The 23,253-nt window shown below is 29.8% G+C and overlaps 6 protein-coding genes across 6 annotated transcripts; 2 read left to right on the forward strand and 4 right to left on the reverse strand.

The window, feature by feature from the left end:
* Positions 1 to 111: 111 nt before the first annotated feature.
* GO595_003646 (40S ribosomal protein S21) lies at positions 112 to 366 on the reverse strand (the record flags this gene model as incomplete). Its single annotated transcript, XM_067916690.1, has 1 exon — positions 112 to 366. The coding sequence occupies one exon, from the start codon at positions 364 to 366 to the stop codon at positions 112 to 114; it is 255 nt and encodes an 84-aa protein (XP_067776187.1).
* Positions 367 to 476: 110 nt separating this feature from the next.
* GO595_003647 (DNA topoisomerase 2) lies at positions 477 to 4,637 on the forward strand (the record flags this gene model as incomplete). Its single annotated transcript, XM_067916691.1, has 1 exon — positions 477 to 4,637. The coding sequence occupies one exon, from the start codon at positions 477 to 479 to the stop codon at positions 4,635 to 4,637; it is 4,161 nt and encodes a 1,386-aa protein (XP_067776188.1).
* Positions 4,638 to 4,673: 36 nt separating this feature from the next.
* GO595_003648 (small guanosine triphosphatase family Ras family protein) lies at positions 4,674 to 5,279 on the reverse strand (the record flags this gene model as incomplete). The annotated part of the gene is made up of 1 exon (XM_067916692.1): positions 4,674 to 5,279. The coding sequence occupies one exon, from the start codon at positions 5,277 to 5,279 to the stop codon at positions 4,674 to 4,676; it is 606 nt and encodes a 201-aa protein (XP_067776189.1).
* Positions 5,280 to 15,634: 10,355 nt separating this feature from the next.
* GO595_003649 (60S acidic ribosomal protein P2) lies at positions 15,635 to 15,943 on the reverse strand (the record flags this gene model as incomplete). The annotated part of the gene is made up of 1 exon (XM_067916693.1): positions 15,635 to 15,943. The coding sequence occupies one exon, from the start codon at positions 15,941 to 15,943 to the stop codon at positions 15,635 to 15,637; it is 309 nt and encodes a 102-aa protein (XP_067776190.1).
* A 1,015-nt stretch (positions 15,944 to 16,958) lies between these two features.
* GO595_003650 (uncharacterized protein) lies at positions 16,959 to 17,375 on the reverse strand (the record flags this gene model as incomplete). Its single annotated transcript, XM_067916694.1, has 1 exon — positions 16,959 to 17,375. One exon carries the CDS (start codon positions 17,373 to 17,375, stop codon positions 16,959 to 16,961), a length of 417 nt encoding a protein of 138 aa, XP_067776191.1.
* Positions 17,376 to 18,676: 1,301 nt separating this feature from the next.
* GO595_003651 (Formin-like 2 Domain containing protein) lies at positions 18,677 to 23,125 on the forward strand (the record flags this gene model as incomplete). The annotated part of the gene is made up of 1 exon (XM_067916695.1): positions 18,677 to 23,125. One exon carries the CDS (start codon positions 18,677 to 18,679, stop codon positions 23,123 to 23,125), a length of 4,449 nt encoding a protein of 1,482 aa, XP_067776192.1.
* Between the last annotated feature and the right edge of the window lie 128 nt (positions 23,126 to 23,253).

The raw sequence follows: 23,253 nt of genomic DNA on the forward strand, positions 1-23,253 counted from the left end.
ATTTAAATTAATTTAAATGAATAAATATACATTTATGAAATATAATATTGTGTTGTTGAAAGTTCATGTAAAATATATTTATATATAAAAAAAAATTTAAATTAAATTAATTTATGCACGATAAACGTTTTGGAGTAATCCCTTTTCGGTAGCAATACGATTGAGGGCATTATCAGCTTCACCAAGGTTTCGAAGGTAACCTGAGAAAACAACTGTTTCGAATTCACCTGTTGGGAGACCTTCTTCATTTAATTTAGCAATTCTAAATTGAACAGAAGCATGATCATGTGGTGGGATTAAGCGATGTGTGGCATCACACTTACGCGGGATAAGTCTATCAACAACTTCTCCTTTTTCGTTCTGCATTAGAAAAGGCCAACCACAACCGCCAAGTAAACTCGTCACTTTTGTCAAAAGCCAAGTGAAATAATTTTTGACGGTTGTTTCCGTTTATTAATTCCTGGCCAGTTTTTAAAATGAGCAGTCAAGACTCTGAACCAATGTCTGTAGGTTCCAAAGAGGACTACGAGAAGTTAGACCTTAGAGAACACATTCTTAAAAGGCCTGAAAGTTACATTGGCTCTAAAGCTGCAACAACACAACCAATATGGGTTGTCGATGATGGCAAGATGAATTACCGTGAAATCACTTACGTACCTGGTTTATACAAGATATTTGATGAAATTCTTGTTAATGCAGCAGATAACTGTCAAAGACAACCTCCAACAAAAACAATCAAAGTTGAAATCAATCCTGATGAAGGATACATTAGTGTTTGGAATGATGGCAAAGGAATTCCAATTGAAGAGAAATATGTTGAGAAGGAAGATAAGAAATATTGGATTCCAGAATTTATTTTCGGGAATTTATTAACTTCATCTAACTTCAATGATGAAGAGAAGCGTGTTACTGGTGGTCGTAATGGCTTTGGTGCCAAGCTTACCAATATCTATTCAACACGATTCATTGTCGAATGTGTTTCAACAGATCCTAGCACAGGTCAATTTTATAAATACACCCAAGAATTCACAGATCATATGGAAAACATTGGCAAACCTAAAATCAAAAAGTTAAGTGGGAATCCCAAGACATCAACACTTATTAAGTTTTATCCAGATGTATCATTATTTCATATGGATAGGTTAGATGATGATATTATATCTCTATTAACACGACGTGTTTGGGATATGGCCGGTGTTCTTAAAGGATGTGCAGTTTATTTAAATAATTCACGTACACCAATTCGTTCATGGGAAGAATATTGTAAATTATTTTTACCTGAAGGCGCGACATTAATTCAATGTGAAGTTAATCCACGTTGGAGAATAGCAGTAGCAGCATCACCTGATCAATCATTTCAACAAATTTCATTTGTTAATGCAGTATCTACAATTAGAGGTGGTACACATGTAGATTTAGTAACTAATCAAATTACCAAATTTTTTGTACAAGAACTTTCTAAAGGATCAAACAAAGTTTCAATTAAGACGAATATGGCAAAACAATTTTTATTTGTATTTGTTAATTCATTAATTGAAAATCCAAGTTTTGATTCACAAACAAAAGAAACATTAACATTACCAGTGAAAGAATTTGGTAGTAAATGTGATATACCAGAAAACTTCTTAAAGAAATTAATGAAGACAGAAATCCCCGGTTACATTCGAGAATATGCAAAATATAAAGAAAATAGTACAATGCAAAAAATGGGTGGTAAGAAACAAGCTAAAATTTATGGTATGGCAAAACTTACAGATGCAAATGAAGCAGGACGAGCTAAATCATCAGAATGTACATTAATTCTTACAGAAGGAGACTCTGCTAAAGGTATGGCAGTAACTGGAGTATCTGTTGTAGGACATGATTACTTTGGAGTATTTCCATTAAGAGGTAAATTATTAAATACACGTGATATATCAGCAGCAAAATTAGCTAAGAATGCTGAAATCCAAAACATCATGAAAATTATGGCATTAAAACCAGGTAAAAAATATGATGATGCAGAATCATTAAAAGAATTACGATATGGTTCAATTATGATTATGGCTGATCAAGATCAAGATGGTTCACATATCAAAGGATTAATTATTAATTTTATTCATTCAATGTGGCCTTCATTACTTAAAAGACCTAAATTTTTATGTGAATTTATTACACCTATAGTTAAAGTTACAAAAGGTAAAGAAAAGCCTATAGCATTTTATACATTACCAGAATTTATAGCATGGAAAAAAGAACATAATGATGGTAGAGGTTATGCAATTAAATATTATAAAGGTTTGGCTACATCAGATGATGATGAAACTAAAGAATATTTTTCAAATATGAAAAAACATCGAATTTATTTTAAATATCAAAATCAAGATGATGAAGAATGTATTCAATTAGCATTTTCAAAGAAAAGAGCAGATGATCGTAAACAATGGTTAGCAAATCTAGATCCAGCTACTACATATTTAGGTCAAGATACGCCAACAGTTACATATAAAGATTTTGTTGATAAAGAACTTATCTTATTTAGTAATTATGCAAATGTCCGTGCAATCCCTTCAGTAATAGATGGACTTAAACCAGGTCAAAGAAAAGTATTATGGGTATCACTTAAGAATAAAATTAACAAAGATCTTAAAGTAGTCCAACTTGCAGGTAAAGTTTCTGAACAATCTGCTTATCATCATGGAGAAGATTCATTAAATCAAACAATTACAGCTATGGCACAATCATTTGTATGGAGTAATAATATTAATTTATTTGTACCACAAGGTCAATTTGGTACAAGACTTAAAGGAGGTACAGATGCAGGTGCGCCACGTTATATTTATACACGTTTATCACCAATCACAAGAAAAATCTTTCATAAAGATGATGATCAATTATTAGAATATCTTACAGATGAAGGTATACCAATTGAACCTAAATATTATGTACCAATTATACCAATGGTTTTAGTTAATGGTTCAAATGGTATAGGTGTAGGTTGGAGTTCAAATGTCCCATGTTATAATCCTAAAGATATCGTAGCAAATATTAAACGTAAAATTAATGGTGAAGAATTAGAACCAATGATTCCATGGTATTCTGGATTTACAGGTACAATAGAGAAAGTTGGACAAAATAAAGATGAAGGTTCAACTTATATGGTTAAAGGTATAGCTAAAGAAGTTACATCTGAAATGATATCAATTACAGAATTACCTATTGAAGTATGGACAAATAAATATAAATCATTTTTAGAATCATTAATTACAGGTGAAGGTATTAAAGAAAAGAAAGATAAAACTAAAGGTAAAGCTTCACAAGGTACAGCTACATCTACAACTTCTAGAGGTAGAAAGAAGAAAACAGATGAACCTGAAAAACCAGTTAAATTCGAACCATTAATTAGTGATATTCGAGATAATTCTACAAATAATACTGTTGATTTTGATGTATATGTTAATGAAGATCAAATGGAACATATTAAAACAATTGGAATTGAGAAATTCTTTAAATTATCTAAATCACTTAAAGAATCGAATATGACCTTATTTGATCCAGAAGGTCGTATTAAACAATATCATTCACCAGAAGAAATTCTTAATGATTTTTATGATGTTCGACTTAGTTTATATGAAGAACGTAAAACGGCTATATTAGAAGATTTACGTATAGCAGTTGTACATATCTCAAATCAAGCACGTTTCATTAAAGAGTTTATTGAAGGAGTTATTGAACTTAGGAATATACCACAAAAGACAATATTACTTAACTTAAAAGCACGTAAATATGATTTATATCAAACTAAAGGTAATATTCCTAAGAAAGTTGCAGATGATGTAATTGATACAGGTGGTAATAATGATGAAGAAGAAGAACAATTAGATCAAAATGATACAGAAATTGACACATTACGTAAAGGTTATAATTATCTTTTATCAATGAAAATTTCTACTCTTACACAAGAACGTTTTCATAAATTACTTAAAGAAAAAGAACAAACACAAGAAAGTATGCAACGTATGATGGAAAAACAGCCAACTCAAATGTGGCTTGAAGATCTAGAAGAGTTTGAAGCAGAATATGAGAAATTCGAAAGAGAACGAGAAGCAAAACGTCAAACACAAATAGAAGATGTCCTTCGATCTAAACGTAAGAGTAAATCTACTGTTAAAATTACACAACGTAAACGAAAGCCTAAAGTAACACCACCAACACAAGAGAATGATTCACAAGCAGGTGCAAATAAAGCAGATGTCGATGCACAAGTAGACGCAAATAATACTAATGAAAAGAAGGCAGCTCCAGTAAAGAAAGAACGGAAGCCACGCGTAACGAAATCTAAAGCAGAGCCTAAGAAAAAAGCGCCTGTTAAAAAGGAAGTAAAGAAAGAAACAAAGAAACCTACAGCAACAACAACATCTAAAAGAAGCACAACAAAGAAGAGCACTGCATTTGAGGATTCAGACTCAGATATAGAACTTGATGATTCATCATCTGACTTCGGCTCATCATCCATAGCAAGTAATTATAAGCCAAGAGCAGCCTCAATGAAACAAACAAATATTGCAGAAATGTTAAAGGCTGCTTCGAAAGATTCTGATGATGACGAATCTTCTGAAACAACATCTGATGATGAGTCAAGTGAATTTGAAGAATGAATTCATTTGTAAATCTTTCATTTCATATTTTATTTCTTATTTACAGCATTTGGCGTTGTCAGTGTTCTGTTGCAGCGCCCTCTTCGCGGTCGCTTCACAGCGCCCGGGGACATCCATAACAGCGGCGACGAGAAGGCCGAACGCGTCGTCGATGTTGGTGTTGTACTTCGCCGACGTTTCGATGTACGGGATGCCGTACTGGTCGGCTTCGGCTTTCGCAAGCTCACACGGAACTTTCCGATCTAAATCTGATTTGTTCCCAACGAGAACCATTTTGATTTCAGAAACGTCAATGACATGGGCCATCGAATTGATCCAGCATCCAACCAGTTCGAAGGTTTTCGGCGTTGAAAGATCGAAAACAAGGAGAACACCATTTGAATTTCTAAAAAATGATGGGACAATAGATCGATATCGTTCTTGACCTGAAGTATCGTAAATTTGAAGTCGTATGGTATGGCCATTATATTCGATTTTTTTATGTTTGAAAGCAGCCCCTATAGTATTAGTTGTATTAGGATCAAAATTATGATCAACATATTGATTAACTATACATGTCTTACCAGTATTACTTTCACCAAGCATAAGAATTTTTAAGCATGGTGTACCCGATGAGATGTTGCTATTTATTCTTTGTGACATTACTACAAAATATAGGAACTTTTTTCAAAGAAGTTCAGTACTGAATTTTCTGAAGTGGTCAGGAATTTTTTCTATGTTTTACATGAATTGCGATAAATTAAAATATCTTGATATATACTTATTTAACAATAAAATCATAAAATTAAATTTGATTATCTCTATTTTGCTTATTTTATATTTGTTTTAATCAATGTAATTCGAATTCGGAAAAAATTCAAAAATACGTTTATAATTTAACCAAAATATTTTGAGCTTTGAAGAAGAATCAAATAACGAAGAAGAAATACAATGGAAATTACCTGAGCCAAAAACATACGAGGTGACTGAAATGCAGCTAAAAGAATTTAAAAAATCATTTCAAGAATTAAAACAAAAACTTGATGAACTTAAAAAACAACAGGAAGAAATCAAAAAACAAAACATAATATTAAGAAATGAAAAAAATGAAATAGAAATTCAAAGAAAACAATTTGAAAAGGATAAAAATGAATTTAATAATCAATTACAATTTTTCAGATCAGAAATAGGAAAATCAAAGCCAAAAGGAACTAAAAGGGAAAAGCAAGACTCACAAACCCAAGAAGAAATGGCCGATATCCAAGTTTCAAAAATGACAATAAGAGAATTACTTGAAAAGAAGAAAGCATTGGAATTAAAATACAAAGAAGAAAATGATTTATGGAAATCTGAGAAGCAACGTTTAATTAATACTCTGCAACTTCAAAAAGAAAAAAATGATTCCTTAAAGTTAACAATATCTCAATTTAGTACTCCTACTAAGCAGAAAAAATCAATTTCTCCCGAAGTTTCACCAACTTCCCCTATAAAGCCCATTATGGAAGAACCAATAATTGAAGATGATTCATCTCCACAAAAAAGTATAAATCACCAAACAAATGATTTAGAAGAACAAAGTGTACAATTTGAACGATTGTCAATACCTCATTATGATTATGACATTAATTTTGATTATCATCCAATAGGTGAAGGTATCAAATCACCTCATGGGAAAGAGATACGATACCCCAACGGGGATGTTGTTGTGCAATTTAGGAATGGAACTTGTAAAATTCGTACGGATTCGAACATTTTTATATTTTATAACAACGGTGATATACTTAAAGAATTCGATGATGGAGCTGTTGCGTACTTTTTTGCTAACACTGGTGCGATTGAACTCACGCTCCCTGATAGTACAGTTGTTATTGACTTTCCAAGTGGTCAAAAAGAAGCGCATTTTCCCAACGGAGATAAATATGTTCTGTTTCCAAACGGAAGTAGTAAATACACGAAAGAAAATGGCGACTACCAAATTATAACTGCGAAAAATAAAGTGGAAACACACATTTCAAATAAGTTTAAAAAATATAAATAAATGTTTTTAATGTTAAATTAATATTTTGCTTTACTTTTATTTAATGAACATATAAAATTAAAATTATTATTTATGAATATATAAACGAAACAAAGATAAAAAAAGAATAAAAGAATAAAATAAACAAATTTTATTTAGTATTTTTTGGAACTCTTTTAAACAGTGATTTAACATTTCTCAATTTCTTTAATTCTTCATCATAATTTTCAACGTTAACATTACTTTGCATTCTAAAATTACTCAAATCAACCAAAGCCCTAAAATCCAAATTTATATTATTCAAAGTATTGGAGGGATAAGTTGGCGTGAAATAAGAAGCAATGCTAAGCAAATTTGGAATACAAGTCTTAGAAAGAACTAATGCCTTTCCGCCAAACAAAATCAATGGCTTCCCATCAACATAACTGAGGGAAACGCCATGAATATCGAAGTCATAATAATATTCCTCAGGACATTCTAAAGATACACGTCCATTGGCAGTAATATTCAGTTTCAAATATGTATCATTTTGCAAAATGATATTGAAACTGAGTGTAGAAAGTTGTTTATTGCCAAAGAAATCAGAGAGAAATTGATTCATGGATTCAACTGATAAGGATTTGGAACGTTTATATAAATCATCAGATATATCTTTATCCGAAAAAGTGCTTAAAAAATCAACAAGAAGTGGAAAACATGGTCTAGGAAGTGACTGTGGAAGATAGCGAAGCTCAAGAGACCATATAGACCCTGGATAAAAAAAGAGGGACATTGGAATATCTTCAGGAATCAGTTTGAGTGCATATTTGTCGAAAGTCCGAACTAAAAAAAGATAATCGCATAGATGAATAAGATCAGGGTGAACAAGATTTATAAAATCTAATAATGTAATTTGTGGTGAAATTGAAATTTTTTTTATATTACGATCAAAATCTTTATACGAAATGACAATCTGTGAAAGAGATGAGGTAGCTTCTTTGATAATATTATACATAAGTCGAGGCGTACATTTATGTCCTTCACCAAAAGTAATATTTTGTGGATGTGCACGTAGCTTTGGGAGGCTAAAGAGTATATACGGAGGTCGGTCAAATGGTGTGAAAGTTAAATCTACGGATTGAAGAAGAACACATTGGGAAATTGATAATGGAATATATTCATAAGCATAACCAGAAAGATTTAAATTAAATATACAGGGGTAGTTAAAAAAGTAATCCATTTGAATCTTTTTGTCATGAGGTAAAACAAGATCCAAATTTATTTCTTCATTATTCATAATGAAAAAAATTAATTCCGATACGGGGAGTCGAACCCCGCTCCCGTGGATGAAAACCACATATCCTAACCGATGAACGATATCGGAATCCGATTCTACAAAATATATTCATAATTAAATAATCAATTTTTCGATTAGAATAAAATTTCACAAAGATAACTTTTTACACAAAGAAGAAACAATTTTTTGTGATCAAGATAGTTTTTCTGTTTGCCAAATTTCCAGAATTTTAGGTAGCAATGAAAATGTTTTCAGTTTATAGCTAGGACTTAGTGGAGCCGATCTCTTGCCGATTGTGTACACGGGAACCAAAGGAAGAAAAAATAAAAGAGGCAAAATAAACACAATTCATGATCGACTTAGAGTAATTTTATAAAATTCATTCCAATCTGTAGAATAAAAATGCTTTTGGTAAAATTTGTAATCGAACAAGCATAGTCAATTTGACCAAAACTGTTATACAACCGCTAGTATAATTCAATTTTCAATATGCCGGATCGAGTTATTGAAGTCCTTACAGTTCAAATGGACGGTTTTTTCCTGTTTGAGAGTGCGAATTTATGTTGCTTTTTTCTTTTTTCTTTTTTTTCTCTTACCAAGAATTCTTTAAAGAAAATGGAACCTTAATCGTTAATCTTACTGATCTCGAGAAAGGAACTTACAAGGAATATAAAAATGATACAAAAACACTTCAATTTGCCGATGATGTTACAACTATTCCAGAACAATCATTTTACAGCTGGATGAAATTAGAGACAATCAAGTGTGGATCAACAATTACAACGATTGGAAATGAATCATTTGCAAGCTCTACTGTAAAAAAAGTTTATCTACAATCAGTCACCTTCATTGGAACTGGCGCATTCTGCTTTTGTAATTTCCTCGAAAATATTGAATTAGGTCAAAGTCTCCAAACCATTAGCCCAAAAGCTTTTTCTCTTTGCGCTCATTTGACTGATATCAAAATTCCAACCACAGTAACGTCAATTGGTCGTACTGCGTTTGCATTATGTGCTTCTCTCAGTACAATTAACATCTCTGAAGGTATTGAAATCATTGAACAATTCACATTTACTTATTCAGGTCTCAAAGAAGTTCGAATTCCAAACTCAGTCAAATCGATAGGACTCGGAGCCTTTAAATCTTGTTTATTACAAAAAATTGAATTTGGTAATCAATTAAAAACTATTGGCGAATCAGCATTTTCAGATTGTAAACTGTTAAATAATATCACAATTCCAGATTCAGTGACCACAATTGGCAACAATACATTTCTTGGCTGTTCAAATTTAACATATGTTAAATTATCTAATTCACTTACATTCATTGGGGAAAGTTTATTTGAGGGATGTAACTTAATAAATATTATTATTCCAGATTCAGTTAAAGCAATTTATAAAAGAGGATTTATTCAATGTTTAAATTTAGAAACGGTTCAATTTGGAAAAGGAATCGAAAGAATTGATGAAGAAGCATTTTATTATTGTAAAAGTTTAAGAGAAGTTATAATTAGTGATAATGTTAAAACGATTGGCGAACGTTCATTTATGAAATGTCACAATTTAGAGAAAGTTACTTTAGGTGAAAGTGTACAAATAATTGAAATAAATGCATTTAGTTTATGTGAAAAATTAAAGGAATTAACACTTGGAACGAATCTACAAAATATTGGACCTTATGCATTTTATGAATGTGAAGGCTTAAGAGAATTAACACTTGGGCCAAATGTACAATTTATTGGAGACAAAGCATTTTATAATTGTATAAATTTAACATATATTACAATATCCAAATCATTAACAACAATTGAATCAAAAGCATTTGAATCATGCAACAATATATTATCCATTTAAGTATCTGAAGAAAATCCGGTTTTTTCCAATTTAAATGGCGATGTAATACTTTGGAATAAAAATCATTCAACAATAATTCGTTATCCACCATTAATTACTGACGAAACATTAGAAACACCAATTTTTGTTACTAAAATTGCAAATCGAGCATTTGCTAATGCTAAAAATTTGGTCAATTTGATTATCAGAGAAAATGTTCGTTATATTGGATATTATGCATTTATTAAGTGCATTAACTTAAAATGTGTATATTATTATGGTACATCTTCACCAGGATTTGGAAGTGATAATAAAATCGAAAAAGTAATGGTGGCGCATTCTTACGAAGGAGGATTCTTCTGTGATAAATTCGTTAAGAAGAACGAAATTCTCAACGAATGTCCGCATGATGACGTTATAATGAAATTTAAAAAGGGCTTGACAATCGGATTATCTGTCGGAGCGGCAGTAGTAGTGATCGGAATCATTGTTGTGTGTGTGATAACAAGAAAGAAGAAGGAAAATGATAAAATAAAATTTATGACTGATCCAATGATTAACATGGAAGAGAAATATGAAAAGTAAAACTATCATAACTTTGTGGACATTTTCTGTTGTGCGTTTATGAAATGGTTATGTATATATATAATATCTTTAAATGTGTAAACATATGAAGAGTTGATTTGGTGTGGTTTTGATTCAATAATAAAAAAATGATTGTTGCATTAACAATGATTAAAAGTGCAGTTACTACAATAATTGTCTCCGTTTTATCTGTTTCGATCCAAGGTTCTGTTGTTTTTAAGTTAACCTTAAAATTTCCTTTCTTTTTATTGTTTCCATTTTTAGCAGGCTTTCCATAAAATAATGATAAATCCAATCCAAATTTCTTTTGCAATCTTACATCTTCAATAATATCAAATTAAACTTTCCCATAAATTTTTTCGAATAATATGTCTTTTGGAAGTCAAATATTTTCCAGTAACATTATTTTTTCAATTTATTAATAAGTTTCATAAAAATAACTAGGTTAAAAAACAGAATTATTTGGGTATGATTTCAAAACTTCTCTTGAAGAGCAAATTTACGAGGAATATAAATATATACTGAATAATGTTATTCATTTGAAAGATAATTAGTGAACATGGAACAATTTTAATTTTTCGAATGATTTTAGCTAAATTGAATTAATATCAAAAAATATTAAAAAAAATATTTATTACAAAAATTCATTTTCTTTGGTAGATATAGCTAACATCAATTGCTGATGGTCATTATGTAAAACAGTTCTATAAGTCCGCACTTCTTTTTTGAAATTAGAAATTAAACCCGAAATTTTAGGATTCAATCCATCGCCTTTTTCTTCTAAATCTTCTATTTGACTCTGTAAGTTAATCACGCCAATATGTTGCATCTTTACAACATTTGTAATAATTTTTTGTATTTCTTTCGTTGACTTAATTTCAGTTATTTTTGGTTCTTCACCAGATTTATTTCCAAATGCGCTCCAAATTGAATTTATTAATCTTTGGCATTGTAAATATATAAAACTATTTCCATTTATATTTGTAACTTTTGAAACATTTGCGTTTAGAAAACTTTTTTCATTTTCTTCATCAATGAAATGAGCAAGACTTTTACTTACTTTACTATTCCATTTTTGTTGTATTATTGTTATTCTTTTACGTTCTTCACGAGTTAATGGCGCTTTTGAATATATTTTATTAATTTTAATTGAACTTTGTATACATATCATCGCTGCTTTTTTAATATCTTCAAACATTTGTTTACAAATATTTTTAAATTCTTCAAATTCTGATTTAATTTTTTCATTTTGTTTATAAAGATTTTGGAATAAAGTTTTTATGTTTTTATTAATAAATTGCTTTATAACTATAATTTGTTTGGTTAAAACTTGTTTTTCTTTTAGAAGTATTTCAATTTGTTGTTGATCTTCAAGGATTTGTTCTTGTTGATGTGGACTTCCAAGAACAGTTTTTGTTTGTTTTAATCTTTTATTTTCTTCTTCAAGTAATGAAATTTTTTGCTTTAATTCATTAATTTGATTTTTATCAAAATTATTATTATTATTTTTAATTGGTGAAACAAATGAAGAAATTTGTACTTTTAATGATGTAATTTCACTTGAAAGACTTTTATTCTTGGTTTGAAGTGTTTGGATTTGATCTTTAAAATCAACATTTTGTTGTTTATTTTGTGCATTTAATCGATCGATTTCTTTTATTAAATCATTTTTTTCATTATTTATTATTTCAATTTGCATTTGGAGTTGTTTAATTTCTTCTTTCGTTTGTATTGATGAAGAATTATTTTTATTATTTTTATTATTTTTGTTATTATTTATACGAAGTAAATCATTTTCATTTACTAAATCAGTATTTTCGTTTTTAAGAATTTCAATTTGTTGTTGAAGCTCATTAATTAATGTTTCATTTCTTTTTAGTGATGTTAATTGTTTTGTTATTTGATTTGATAAATTAGTATTTTCTTTTGTTAAAATTTCGATTTGATTTTTATACTCTTTAATTTGATTTTCATTAAGATTCGAATTTTTATCTTGTGAAGAACGTAAAGTTTTAATATTATTTGATAATTTAATATTATTTTCATTAAGTTTTTCAATTTGTTGCTGATTTGTTTCAATTTGTTCTTTCATTTCTTCATTTTCTTGAATAAGTTCTTTATTTTTAATTTGTAAATTTTGTATTTGTGTTTGTAGATTAATAACTTTTTCATTGTTCTTTGAGTTTAAATGAAGTTTATCATTTTCATTTACTAACTCAATATTTTCTGATTGTATAATTAAAATTTGATTTTGTAATTCGTTAATTTTTTCTTTTAGTTTATTATTTGATGAATTTAATGAATTAATTTTATTTTCTTGTTTACATAAAGTTTCAAATGCTTTATCAACAAATTCATTTTGTAATTGCTCAAGATCATTATTAATTTTTTGATTTTTATCTTTTAAGTTTTTAACTCTACTTTTAATTATCGCAACAGGTGAATTAGTATTTAAAGGAGAAGATAACATTTCTGATGAAATTTGTATGTTATAATCAAATTTATTCTTTGAAATATTATCAATATATTGTTTAAATTCTTCTTGTCTCAAACTTAATTTACATGATTGCTCAAATAACAAATTATATTTTTCAATATAATTATTTTTAGATTTTTCTTGAATGCTTTCAAGTTGTTCTTTTAATTCTTTATTTTGTTTTTGTAATTCTTTTATTTTAGCATTTTCAATAAATGAATTCATACTTTTACTAAAATCTTTTGGTTGATAACTTCGTGATTGTTCATCAAAACTATTTTTTTCTTTAAGTTGTTTAATTTGCTTAATTAAAATTTGGTTTTCTTCCATTAATTTTTGTATTTGTTTCTTCATTTGTGAATGTTCCATTTCTTCAAATTTAGAATTATTATTTGAAGAATTATTTTCTTTTAATATTTTGACTTCATTTTCAAGTTCTTTATTTTCATTTAACAAAGTTTGATATTTCTTCTTTAGTTGTGAAGTTTCTTCATCAAACATTTCACTACTTGCAAGTTCAGTATTACCTTCTTGTAGTTCTTTAATTTTGTCTTTAAGCTCTTCATTTTCTTTGATGATTTGTTGATAATTTTTCATAAGTTCATAATAATTATTAGGTTGTGAAATACTACTTGAAATACTTGCAATTATTTGTGTGTCATCTAATGATTTTGAATTGTTTTCATTATTTTTCTGTAAATTATTGATTTTCTTTTTAAGTTCATCATTTTCTTTCTTCAATTTTTGAATTTGAGAATTGCTTCTAATTGAACTATTGTTATTACTCTTTAATAAAGAGGATTTTTGTAAATCATCAATTTGTTGAAGTAATTCTTCTTTCTGTTGCTTAAGTTCATCATTTTCTTTCTTTAATTTCTTAATTTGAGTATTTTCTTTGGTTTTACTTCTACTACTTAATAATGAAGAAGATTTTTGTAAATTATCAATTTGTTGCCTTAATTCTTCCTTTTGTTGTTTAAGTTCTTCGTTTTCTTTCTTTAATTTTTGTATTTGTGAAATTTCATCAATAGAAATGTTACTCTTTAATAAAGAGGATTTTTGCAATTCATCAATTTGTTGAAGTAATTCTTCTTTTTGTTGCTTAAGTTCATCATTTTCTTTCTTTAATTTCCTAATTTGTGTATTATCTTTAGTGATACTTCTACTACTTAATAATGAAGAAGATTTTTGAAGTTCATCAATTTGTTGAAGTAATTCTTCTTTTTGTTGCTTAAGTTCATCATTTTCTTTCTTTAATTTCCTAATTTGTGTGTTGTCTTTAGTTGTACTTCTACTACTTAATAACGAAGAAGATTTTTGTAAATTATCAATTTGTTGATGTAATTCTTCGTTTTGCTTTTTAAGTTCTTCATTTTCTTTCTTTAATTTTTGTATTTGTGAATTATCTCGAAGTAAACTTCGGCTATTAAGTATTGAAGATGATTTTTGCAAATTATCAATTTGTTGATGTAATTCTTCATTTTGTTTCTTCAATTTTTGGTTTTCTTTTTCTAATTTCTCAATTCTTGAGTTGTCTTTTACTAAACTATTATTCGGTGATCCACTTTTTGTTTTTTGTAATTCATTAATTTGTTTTTTAAGTTCTTCATTTTCTTTTAATGCTTCTTTAATTTGTTCTTTATACTGCAAATTCTCTGTTTGAAGGAACTCAATACTATCATTGTCTTTTTCTTTTTCGTCAATAATATTTTTATATTTATCAATTTGTGATTCAGCACTTTCGATAGCATTTCCAAGTTTTTCATTTTGGTTCTTTAGGAATTCATTGTCTGCTTCAAGATCTTTGATTTTAGTTATGACTTCATTGAAATTATCAATGTTCAATGTGAGCATAATTGTTGAATTATCTTTTTGAAGTTGGTTTAATTGAAGATTTAAAGCACGTGCTTCGTCATCTTTAGTCTTTACTAAGTCATCTTTACTTTTAATTTCTTGCTTAAGTTTGTCTAACTCATCTCTTAAATCATTAATTGTTTGATTAAGATCATCATTTTCGTTTTGCAAACTTTCATTTTCTGTTTTTAGTTTGGTAATAGTTTTGTTAAGTTCATCTATTTGATTATTTAAATCTTTGTTCTGATTTTGAAGATCATTAATCTTATTGTTAAGTTCATTTGATATATTATTGGAATTTGATTTTAATGTTTCATTCTCTTGTTTAAGCTTTTCTATTTCTTCACGAAGAATTGATATTTCGGCATTTAATGTTTCAACTTGAGATCGAAGTTCAACATTATCAATAGAAAGTTGAGCACCTTTATCTAACATAGAAGAACTTTCAGTTGCAGATAATAATTCTTGTTTTTCTTTTTGTTGAAGTTTTTTCTGCAAACGAATATTATCATCTAAAGCATCTTGTAATTGTCTTTTTAACGTAGGTGATTGTCTTCCACTTAGTGTGTTACCATCTTTATTGTTATTTCCAATTTCAGAATTTAATTTTGCAATTGTTTTTTCTTGTTCAATTAGTTTTGCAATCACATCTTCTGAAACATTATTTGACTTCAAAAATGATCTATTTTTTCTGTCTAATTGCCATAAAAGAATTTTTAATGTGAATATTTCATTTTCTAAATTTGCAACATTTTGTTGATATTCACGAACATTGACAAATGGCGATTCCATTCGAGAAGATGGGGATGCAATAAATGTATCATAAGTTTGTTGTGTTTTGTTTATTTTTGGTGTTACGTCCACCATTTTAAAATTGTAAACGTACCAACGATAGATAATCTTAACGTTCTTTGATGAAAGAGCTTAATTTGAAATAATTAAAAGATAAAAATAATATGGGATGAATGTTTTATGAACTTAGTCAAAGAGATCATCGAAGCCACCAGTCATTTCAACAACTTCTTCTTCTTCTTTCTTTTCTTCTTCCTTGACTTCTGCAGTTGTAGCGGCAGCAGCTGGAGCACCTCCACCAACAACAGCTAATTTAGATGATCCTTCCTTGATGAGTTCTTCGATGTTCTTGCCATTTAATTTTTCAAGAAGAGCATCAATTGCCTTTGCATCAACTTGAATTCCAACACTTTCGAGAATTGCTGTGATCTTTTCTTTGGATGGGGAAGCATCACCACCGGCTTGGGCAAGAAGGTATGCAGCAATGTATTTCATTTAAGGAAAGGTCAGCCATAACCGTTAAAAAGTGAAAGATGAAGAAATTCTTTTCAGGAAGAAATCACAAATTTAATTAGATTTTTAGAATTTTGGCGACTTAACTGCGCAAACAAACGAAGGTAAGGCCAAATTACATCAGAAGATAATATATTTAAAAAATAGTTTTTTTAATTGAAATTCTTTAAAACTTCATATTAATTTTATCTATACCCAAAATGGCCTCACTCGTGCAGTCAAAAGTAACATGAAAAAAAAAAATCATTAATAAAATTTAATTATATTCAAAATTGGAAGCAAATGCTATAATGGTGTATGAATAACAACGGCTTTGGAAAGCTTTAGGGATTATTGAGAATAAAATTTGATAAGCAAAATAATTATTATTTGAATTCTCAATTCACAAAAAAACATAATACCTAAAACAAAAAAAAAATTAGGCAACAAAAAAAGCAAGCATGGCCATGAAAGAAGTATTTTTACATTTAAAAATAATATCTTATTTCATAATCAAAAAAAAAGTTTTTATTTTCCTCAAGACATTTCCTGCATTGGCGCTTTTTTAAGTAAGAGAATTGAGTTGCTCATGTCGAGTTAGACATTTTCATTCCACCTCTCAACACGAACGACGATCAAATATCTTACAATTACCATTTTTTGAGTAATTTTGATTTTCGTGTTTCACACAAATCGTTCTGAAATTTTACAACACGATCGTATCTCAATTTTGAGAGTGTCATATTCAAGCCCGTTGACTGGTCAACCTTTTTGCCGACCAAAATGACAACGCTGGCTTTTATGCAACAATAAACCATTGAAACTATTGTCAAAAGCGTCCATAAAAACTATTTTTGAATTTCAATTCTAATTTCAAATTTGAACACACCTGAAATTTTCACACAAAAGTTCGACAAAAACGAAATGAAACGATGTGGTCCTATTTATTGGCATAAATAGATGACTACTTGTTCCTTTTTTGTCTCTATCTTAAACATACATATTGAAAAGAACCACATTAGAGTAGTGATACGCTTGAGGTTTTAACATCGTACACAATGCCAGGGAAATTCCCTCTTCGAACAATGTCAAATACTTGTGGAGCATTCTCCTTCTTTTCAGGCACTGCTGTACAGTGTAAAAGGGGAGGTGGAGGAGGCGATCTAGAAACATTTGATATTATTTTTTGAGGTAAAATTTGCTGTGGCTCAACAGATTTTGAAGTAAATCGTTGTGGATATGCAACTTCAGTCGGTTGTTGTGTGCCTTGTGGCCCAATGCATAATCGGGCAACTCGAAAATGTTTTGGCTTTTTTTGAATGCGGAATCCATTTGCTTGCTGAGGGTATGAACCAACAACAAAACCTGGTGGAACCCACATTCCGCCGGAGACTGGTTGAGCATAGATGGGTTGAGGAAATGCGCGTGCTTCCATGAAAACTGTTTTTTAAATACCACACAAATCGGTTTAAATTGAATGGATCAATTTTTCAATATTAAAACCGAAATATCTCATTGAATATTTTGAAAAGTAACTATTAGGAAAATCTTTTTTGAAAAACATCAATATCTTATAATGATCATAAATAAAACATAAATGCTTTTAATATCATATATAATGGTTATATTAAAGAAAATTTATTTGTTGAATTCTTCCGAAAGCATTAATTCTCTCGGGAAAAATCTTTTTAATATACTTGACAGCCCAGAATTCTGAGTCCATTCAATTTTCTGAGAAATACCAGTATATGAACCATTCAAATAAATCTGGCTTTGACAAAAAATAATGTGAAATCCGTAAAGGGGTTTTTTTAACACAAATTTCGAAAAAAATATGAATGCATAACACACTATTTAGTTTGATATGATGAATAATATATTAAGTATATAATAATTTCAAAATTATACTATTATATTTATGTTTTATAATTAGATATTTTAATTTATAAATTCCAACCTCCCTATTAAAAAGCTGTGATAAAATTGACAGAGGTTTTCGTTGTCGTAAATATACAACTTCATCAAAAAAATTTCGATGTGCAACATTTTGACAGGCAACTTTTATGAGAATTTCGGAGGTTTTTGACATCGGAGAAAACGGTTACTATATTGAAATCATACCTGTTAGTTCAATGTGCTCATTCTCAAAATTTGCCAGTAACTGCCTCAAACAATTTCTTCGTCGTTTCACAAATTACTCAATGTTTGATCATAAAAAAAAATTTAATCGCAAACTTCGAATAAAATCGAATTTGTCCTAAAGGCGATTCAAATTTCGGTTACCAATCCAATTCCGTAAAATGATATAAAAAACTTCAAACAAGCAAAAACACTCATTTCTGCTCAGCCACAAAGCTAAAAGGTGGTAGTCAATTGGTTATTTGACTTTTTATTCGAAATGATCTCATAAATTATTTCGATGTTAAATTTCACTAAATCATAAAAACTTCGTGTTAAAAAGACAACGCATTTCAATGATCAAAATGTCTTCTTTTTTGTTAAACTAAATCTCATTTTTTGATTTTGAATCTCATTTTTTTATTATTCTTTTCGTTTTAAAACACACACTCAACTTACAATAGCTATGCTCGCTAATTATTAGCAAAATAATTTCCCATATTCAACCACAAACCTACAGTCACTTTGTGAGGGAGATGATATGCAGTTCAATTTGAATACCTTTTTCCAAACAGAAACAAATAAAACATTGAAAAACTTTTTCAGAAACATCAAACCATGAGCGGACAATCCCAAATCGTCCCAAAGGAACTATTTGTTCCTTTCCGGCAATTAGATTTACAGCAGGAATGTCCGAAAGGGGAAAAACTCAAAGAATTATTCGACTCTCTCATTAACGACATGGGATTATCAGATGAAACAATTGCAAAAATGGCCCAATTCACACCAAAGAAGCAATGGCAGTTCATCCAGGGCCAAGCGTACTTCGATTCCAACTCTCCGTCACCAGAGTGTTTTCTCGAGTATTTAAAAACATTGAACCTGGAGAAAGATCAAAGTACAGCCCTCAAAGCGCTAAACTCATTACGTGTTAACCTAAGCACAGGCAAAGTTTCATGGCTTGAACGATTTGTCGAGAACAACGGTTTATCATTTCTTATTTCTCTTTTATCGAAATTTAAAGAGAGTAATGATATGGAACTATTCACCGTTGTACTCCAATGTCTTCATGCCGTTGCTAACGTTGACGTCGGTCAAAAGAAGATGTTATCCGAGAAAAATCTATTTTTCTTTTTGGTCAATTCTTTTCAAGTCAAGAGCTCCAAAGCCTTTGGGTATATCCTTGTGTTGTTAGTTCCATTTATCTATTATTCAACTGATCATAATCACAATGCAAAACTTATGTCAAGTAAAGATGCGTATTCTGCAATCAAAAGCGTCTGCAAATCCAATCCGGACTCACTTACAGTTCGTCAAATAATTATCTTTCTCAGTGCTATGATCTCCGGATTTCAAGATGTCAAAAGTCGTGTTGACTATTTGATAATGATCACCCAAAACAACATCTTAAAGACATTATCATCAATCAAATTAACTGAAGCTGAACGTGCATTTCAAGCTCGAAAGAATTTGTTCGAATATATTGAACAAGAATTAAAACCATTACATGAAACGTTTCCACATTCAAAGAAAATGTATAATCCGTTCAACGATAAATCCGTTCGTAAATATCTTGTTAAACATGCATCAAAGTACATTAACTTGATCAACCTTTCATTGATGGATATTGCGTTAACATATCCCAAGAAGAAGTCAAATGTATATATGTTTCTATCGAACTTATTAATCATATATCGTCAATACTTAGCTAAGGGAATGAACCTTTCGTTATCAGAAGCAGCATTTCAAGCTGCGACATGTGAAAAAGGGTATCAATTATATTTAACTGAAAGTAATTCAATACCATTAGATTCATTTCATCAACAATTATATGAAGAAACACAATTTCTAGATCATAATTATTTAGCTGATTCTATAATGCCTGCCAAACTATTTAATAATTTCGGTGGTAAAAGTTCTTCTCAATCTAAAGAAAATTCAACAGAGATCCATACATTAAAAGAACAAATTAATGCATTACAAAAACATTGTGAATTTATTACTAATGCTAAGGATGAAGTAACAGATAAATATAACAAATTAAAGGAATCTACAAAAACAAATAAGAAAGATATGGTAATATTAACTGAAAGAAATAAGAAACTTGAAGAAGAAATTGGTAAATATGAAACTAAAATGAATAAGAAGAAAGGTGTAGTTCAAGGACTTAGAGAAAAGGCTCAAACGTTATGTGATGAATTAGATCAATCAAAGAATTTAATTGAGAACTTAAAGAAAGAACTTGAAAGTCAACGTAATAATAATTCGGAAGTAGAGAATTTGAATAATGAATTAACGAAATTCAAAAATGCTTTGAAGGAATCTAAAGAATTACAAATGAAATATAGAGAGAAATATAAAATCTCTAAAGAAAGAATTGAAGAATTAGAAGAAATTGAAGATGAAAGAGATGAACTTCAAGAGAAATTAGATAAAGTTAAAGAGAAATATAAAGATTCTAAAGAAACTAAAGCTGAATTAGAAGAGAAATTAGAAGATCTTAAGATTGAATTAGAAAGTTATAAGTCTAAAGAAGATGAAATGAGAACTACTTCAGAGAAACTTAAAGAAGAATATTTGTCTGCTATCGATTCATCTAAAGAAGAAATTGAAGCACAAAAGCGAAGAATTGATATCCTGAATAAACAAATTGAAGATTATGAAGAACAAATTAATAAGTTAAAGGATGACATAGAAAACCTTAAGCAAAAGTCTTCTGATGATGATGAAGAACAAAATGGTTCATCTTCATCATCATCATCATCTTCAAGTGATAATGAAGAAGATAATGAATCATCAAATAATGAATCAGAGAAATCTTCTGGTGATAATGATAATGAAGAAAGTGAAAATAGTTCTGAAGAATCTGATGATAAATCTGCGAAAATTGATGAGTTAAATGATCAAATTGCTAATTTGAATGAAGAAATTGCAAAACTTAACGAAAAAATCATTAATTATACTGCTGATGAATTAACATTTAGATCAACAATTACAAGACAGAAGAAAGAAATCGCTGAATTAAAGACACATTCAACAATGTCTGTGGCTGAATCTAAGAAATTAAAGGAAACTGTCGCTAAGTTAACTGATGAAACGCAGAAACTTAAGAAGGAACTTTCTGATCATACTCAAAAGTCAAATAACCAAATTGAAGCTGAAAAGAATAAAGTTAAAGAAGCTGAAAGGCAAATCGATAAGTTAAATGAAGAAATTGAAAAACTTAAAGAAGAAATTAAGGAATTAAATCAAAAGTCAATTCAAGTTGAAGCTACTAAAGATATTCCTATTAAAGCTGAAGTTAAAGATTCGAATGATAGTAATAATAGTAATGATAATAATGAGCAAATTAATAAGTTGAATGAAACTGTTAAAGAACTTAAAGAAACAATTTCCAAGTTAGAGGATGAAAAGGAAACACTTCAGACGAAACTTACTGAAGCCGAATCAAGAATAGGTTCTGGCGGTGATTCTGGTGATGGTGCTCCTCCTCCACCGCCCCCACCGCCCCCACCGCCCCCACCTCCTCCGCCTCCACCTCCACCAGGTGGCGCTTCACTTGAACCTCCTCCTCCACCACCTCCACCGCCCCCACCACCTCCTCCTCCAGGTGCTCCTCCTCCTCCACCGCCCCCACCGCCGCCAGGTGCACCGCCTCCACCTCCGCCACCTCCTGGAGCTCCTCCCCCACCACCAGGCGCACCTCCTCCACCAGCTTTCGGTATGCCTCCTAAACCGAATCCAGCGCCGCCTAAGAAGGTTAAGTCTATTTTCTGGGCTAAACTTCCTGATGCCCAAATCAAGCCTACAATCTGGAATGATATTGATGATAGTACAATATCAATTGACGAAGATTCGATATTAGACTTATTTGCAACAGTAGCGCCAGCTAAAAAGATATCTACAACAGCTTCAACAGAATCTATTACATCAGCACCAGTTAAGCCTCCTACGATTGAATTAATTGATCAAAACAAAGCTAAGTCAATTGCTATCTTATTATCAAGACTTAAAATGTCTTATCAAGATATTACCAAACATATCATTCAAATCGATGATATATTTACTGAAGATCAACTTCATGGAATGATTAGTAATCAGCCGACACCAGATGAAGTTCAATTGATTCAAGGATTTGAAGGAGATCGAAATCAACTTGGAGTTTGTGAACAATTCTTTACACAATTAATAACAGTTGTTAATTTCCCGGTTCATTTTGAATTAATGTTACTTAGACAAACATTTGATCAACAAGTTAAAGATATATTACCACCATTAAATCTTTTCATGGATGCATTACAAATATTATTAAAGTCAGAAAACTTAAAGAAAGTAATGACAGTCATATTAAAGATTGGTAATTACTTAAATGGAGGTACAATTAGAGGTGGAGCTTATGGATTTAAATTAGAAACACTTGCAAAATTAAAAGATATTAGAAGTAATAAGCCAGGATATACATTATTACATTATTTAGTATCAACAATTTATGAGAAATATCCAGAAGCTGCTAAATTCGTTGAAGAAATGGAAGTGTTTAAGAGTTGTTTAAGATTCGATATCGATATAATTAATAAGCAATTAATGGGATTAAATGGTACATTTAATAAATGTAAAAACTTTTTACCAATGGCAGAAAAACTCGTTGTTAAAGGTGATCTATTTCATCCTAAGTTTATCGAATTTGAAGAAAAGGCTTCACAAGTATTTACTAAAGGTAAAGATGGAATTAAAGAAGTTAATATGTTATATGAAGAAGTTTGTTCAATGTATGCTGAAGATCCTAAAGCTACAAAATTAAACGATTTCTTACAAATTTGGAAAGATTTTGCAAACGATTTCGCAAGGGCTAAAGATGATATTGATAAACAAAAGGCACTCGAAGAGAAACAAAAGAGACAGGCTGAAGCAGCTCAAAAGAAGAGTCTCTCTAAGAGAGGTGTTCTTGATAATATGATGAAGGAATTAGAAGAAGGTGGTCCTGTTAGACCTAAAGGTGCTACTGGAATGCCAATCCCACCGAAGAATGATTTGTTAGCTGCTATGGCTAAAGTTCGAAGGAAATGATGAAAATTAATTATGAATTTTGATGCGGAAACATCAAATTTGTGACAAATTTCTATGGTTTACACCAATGTTTGTTTAAATTATTTTCCACAAAAAACTTATTTAAATAAACATTTAACAAATATCAT

This window comes from Histomonas meleagridis (genome assembly GCF_020186115.1).
Source record: "Histomonas meleagridis strain 2922-C6/04-10x chromosome Unknown contig_224, whole genome shotgun sequence".
NCBI lineage: Eukaryota > Parabasalia > Tritrichomonadida > Dientamoebidae > Histomonas > Histomonas meleagridis.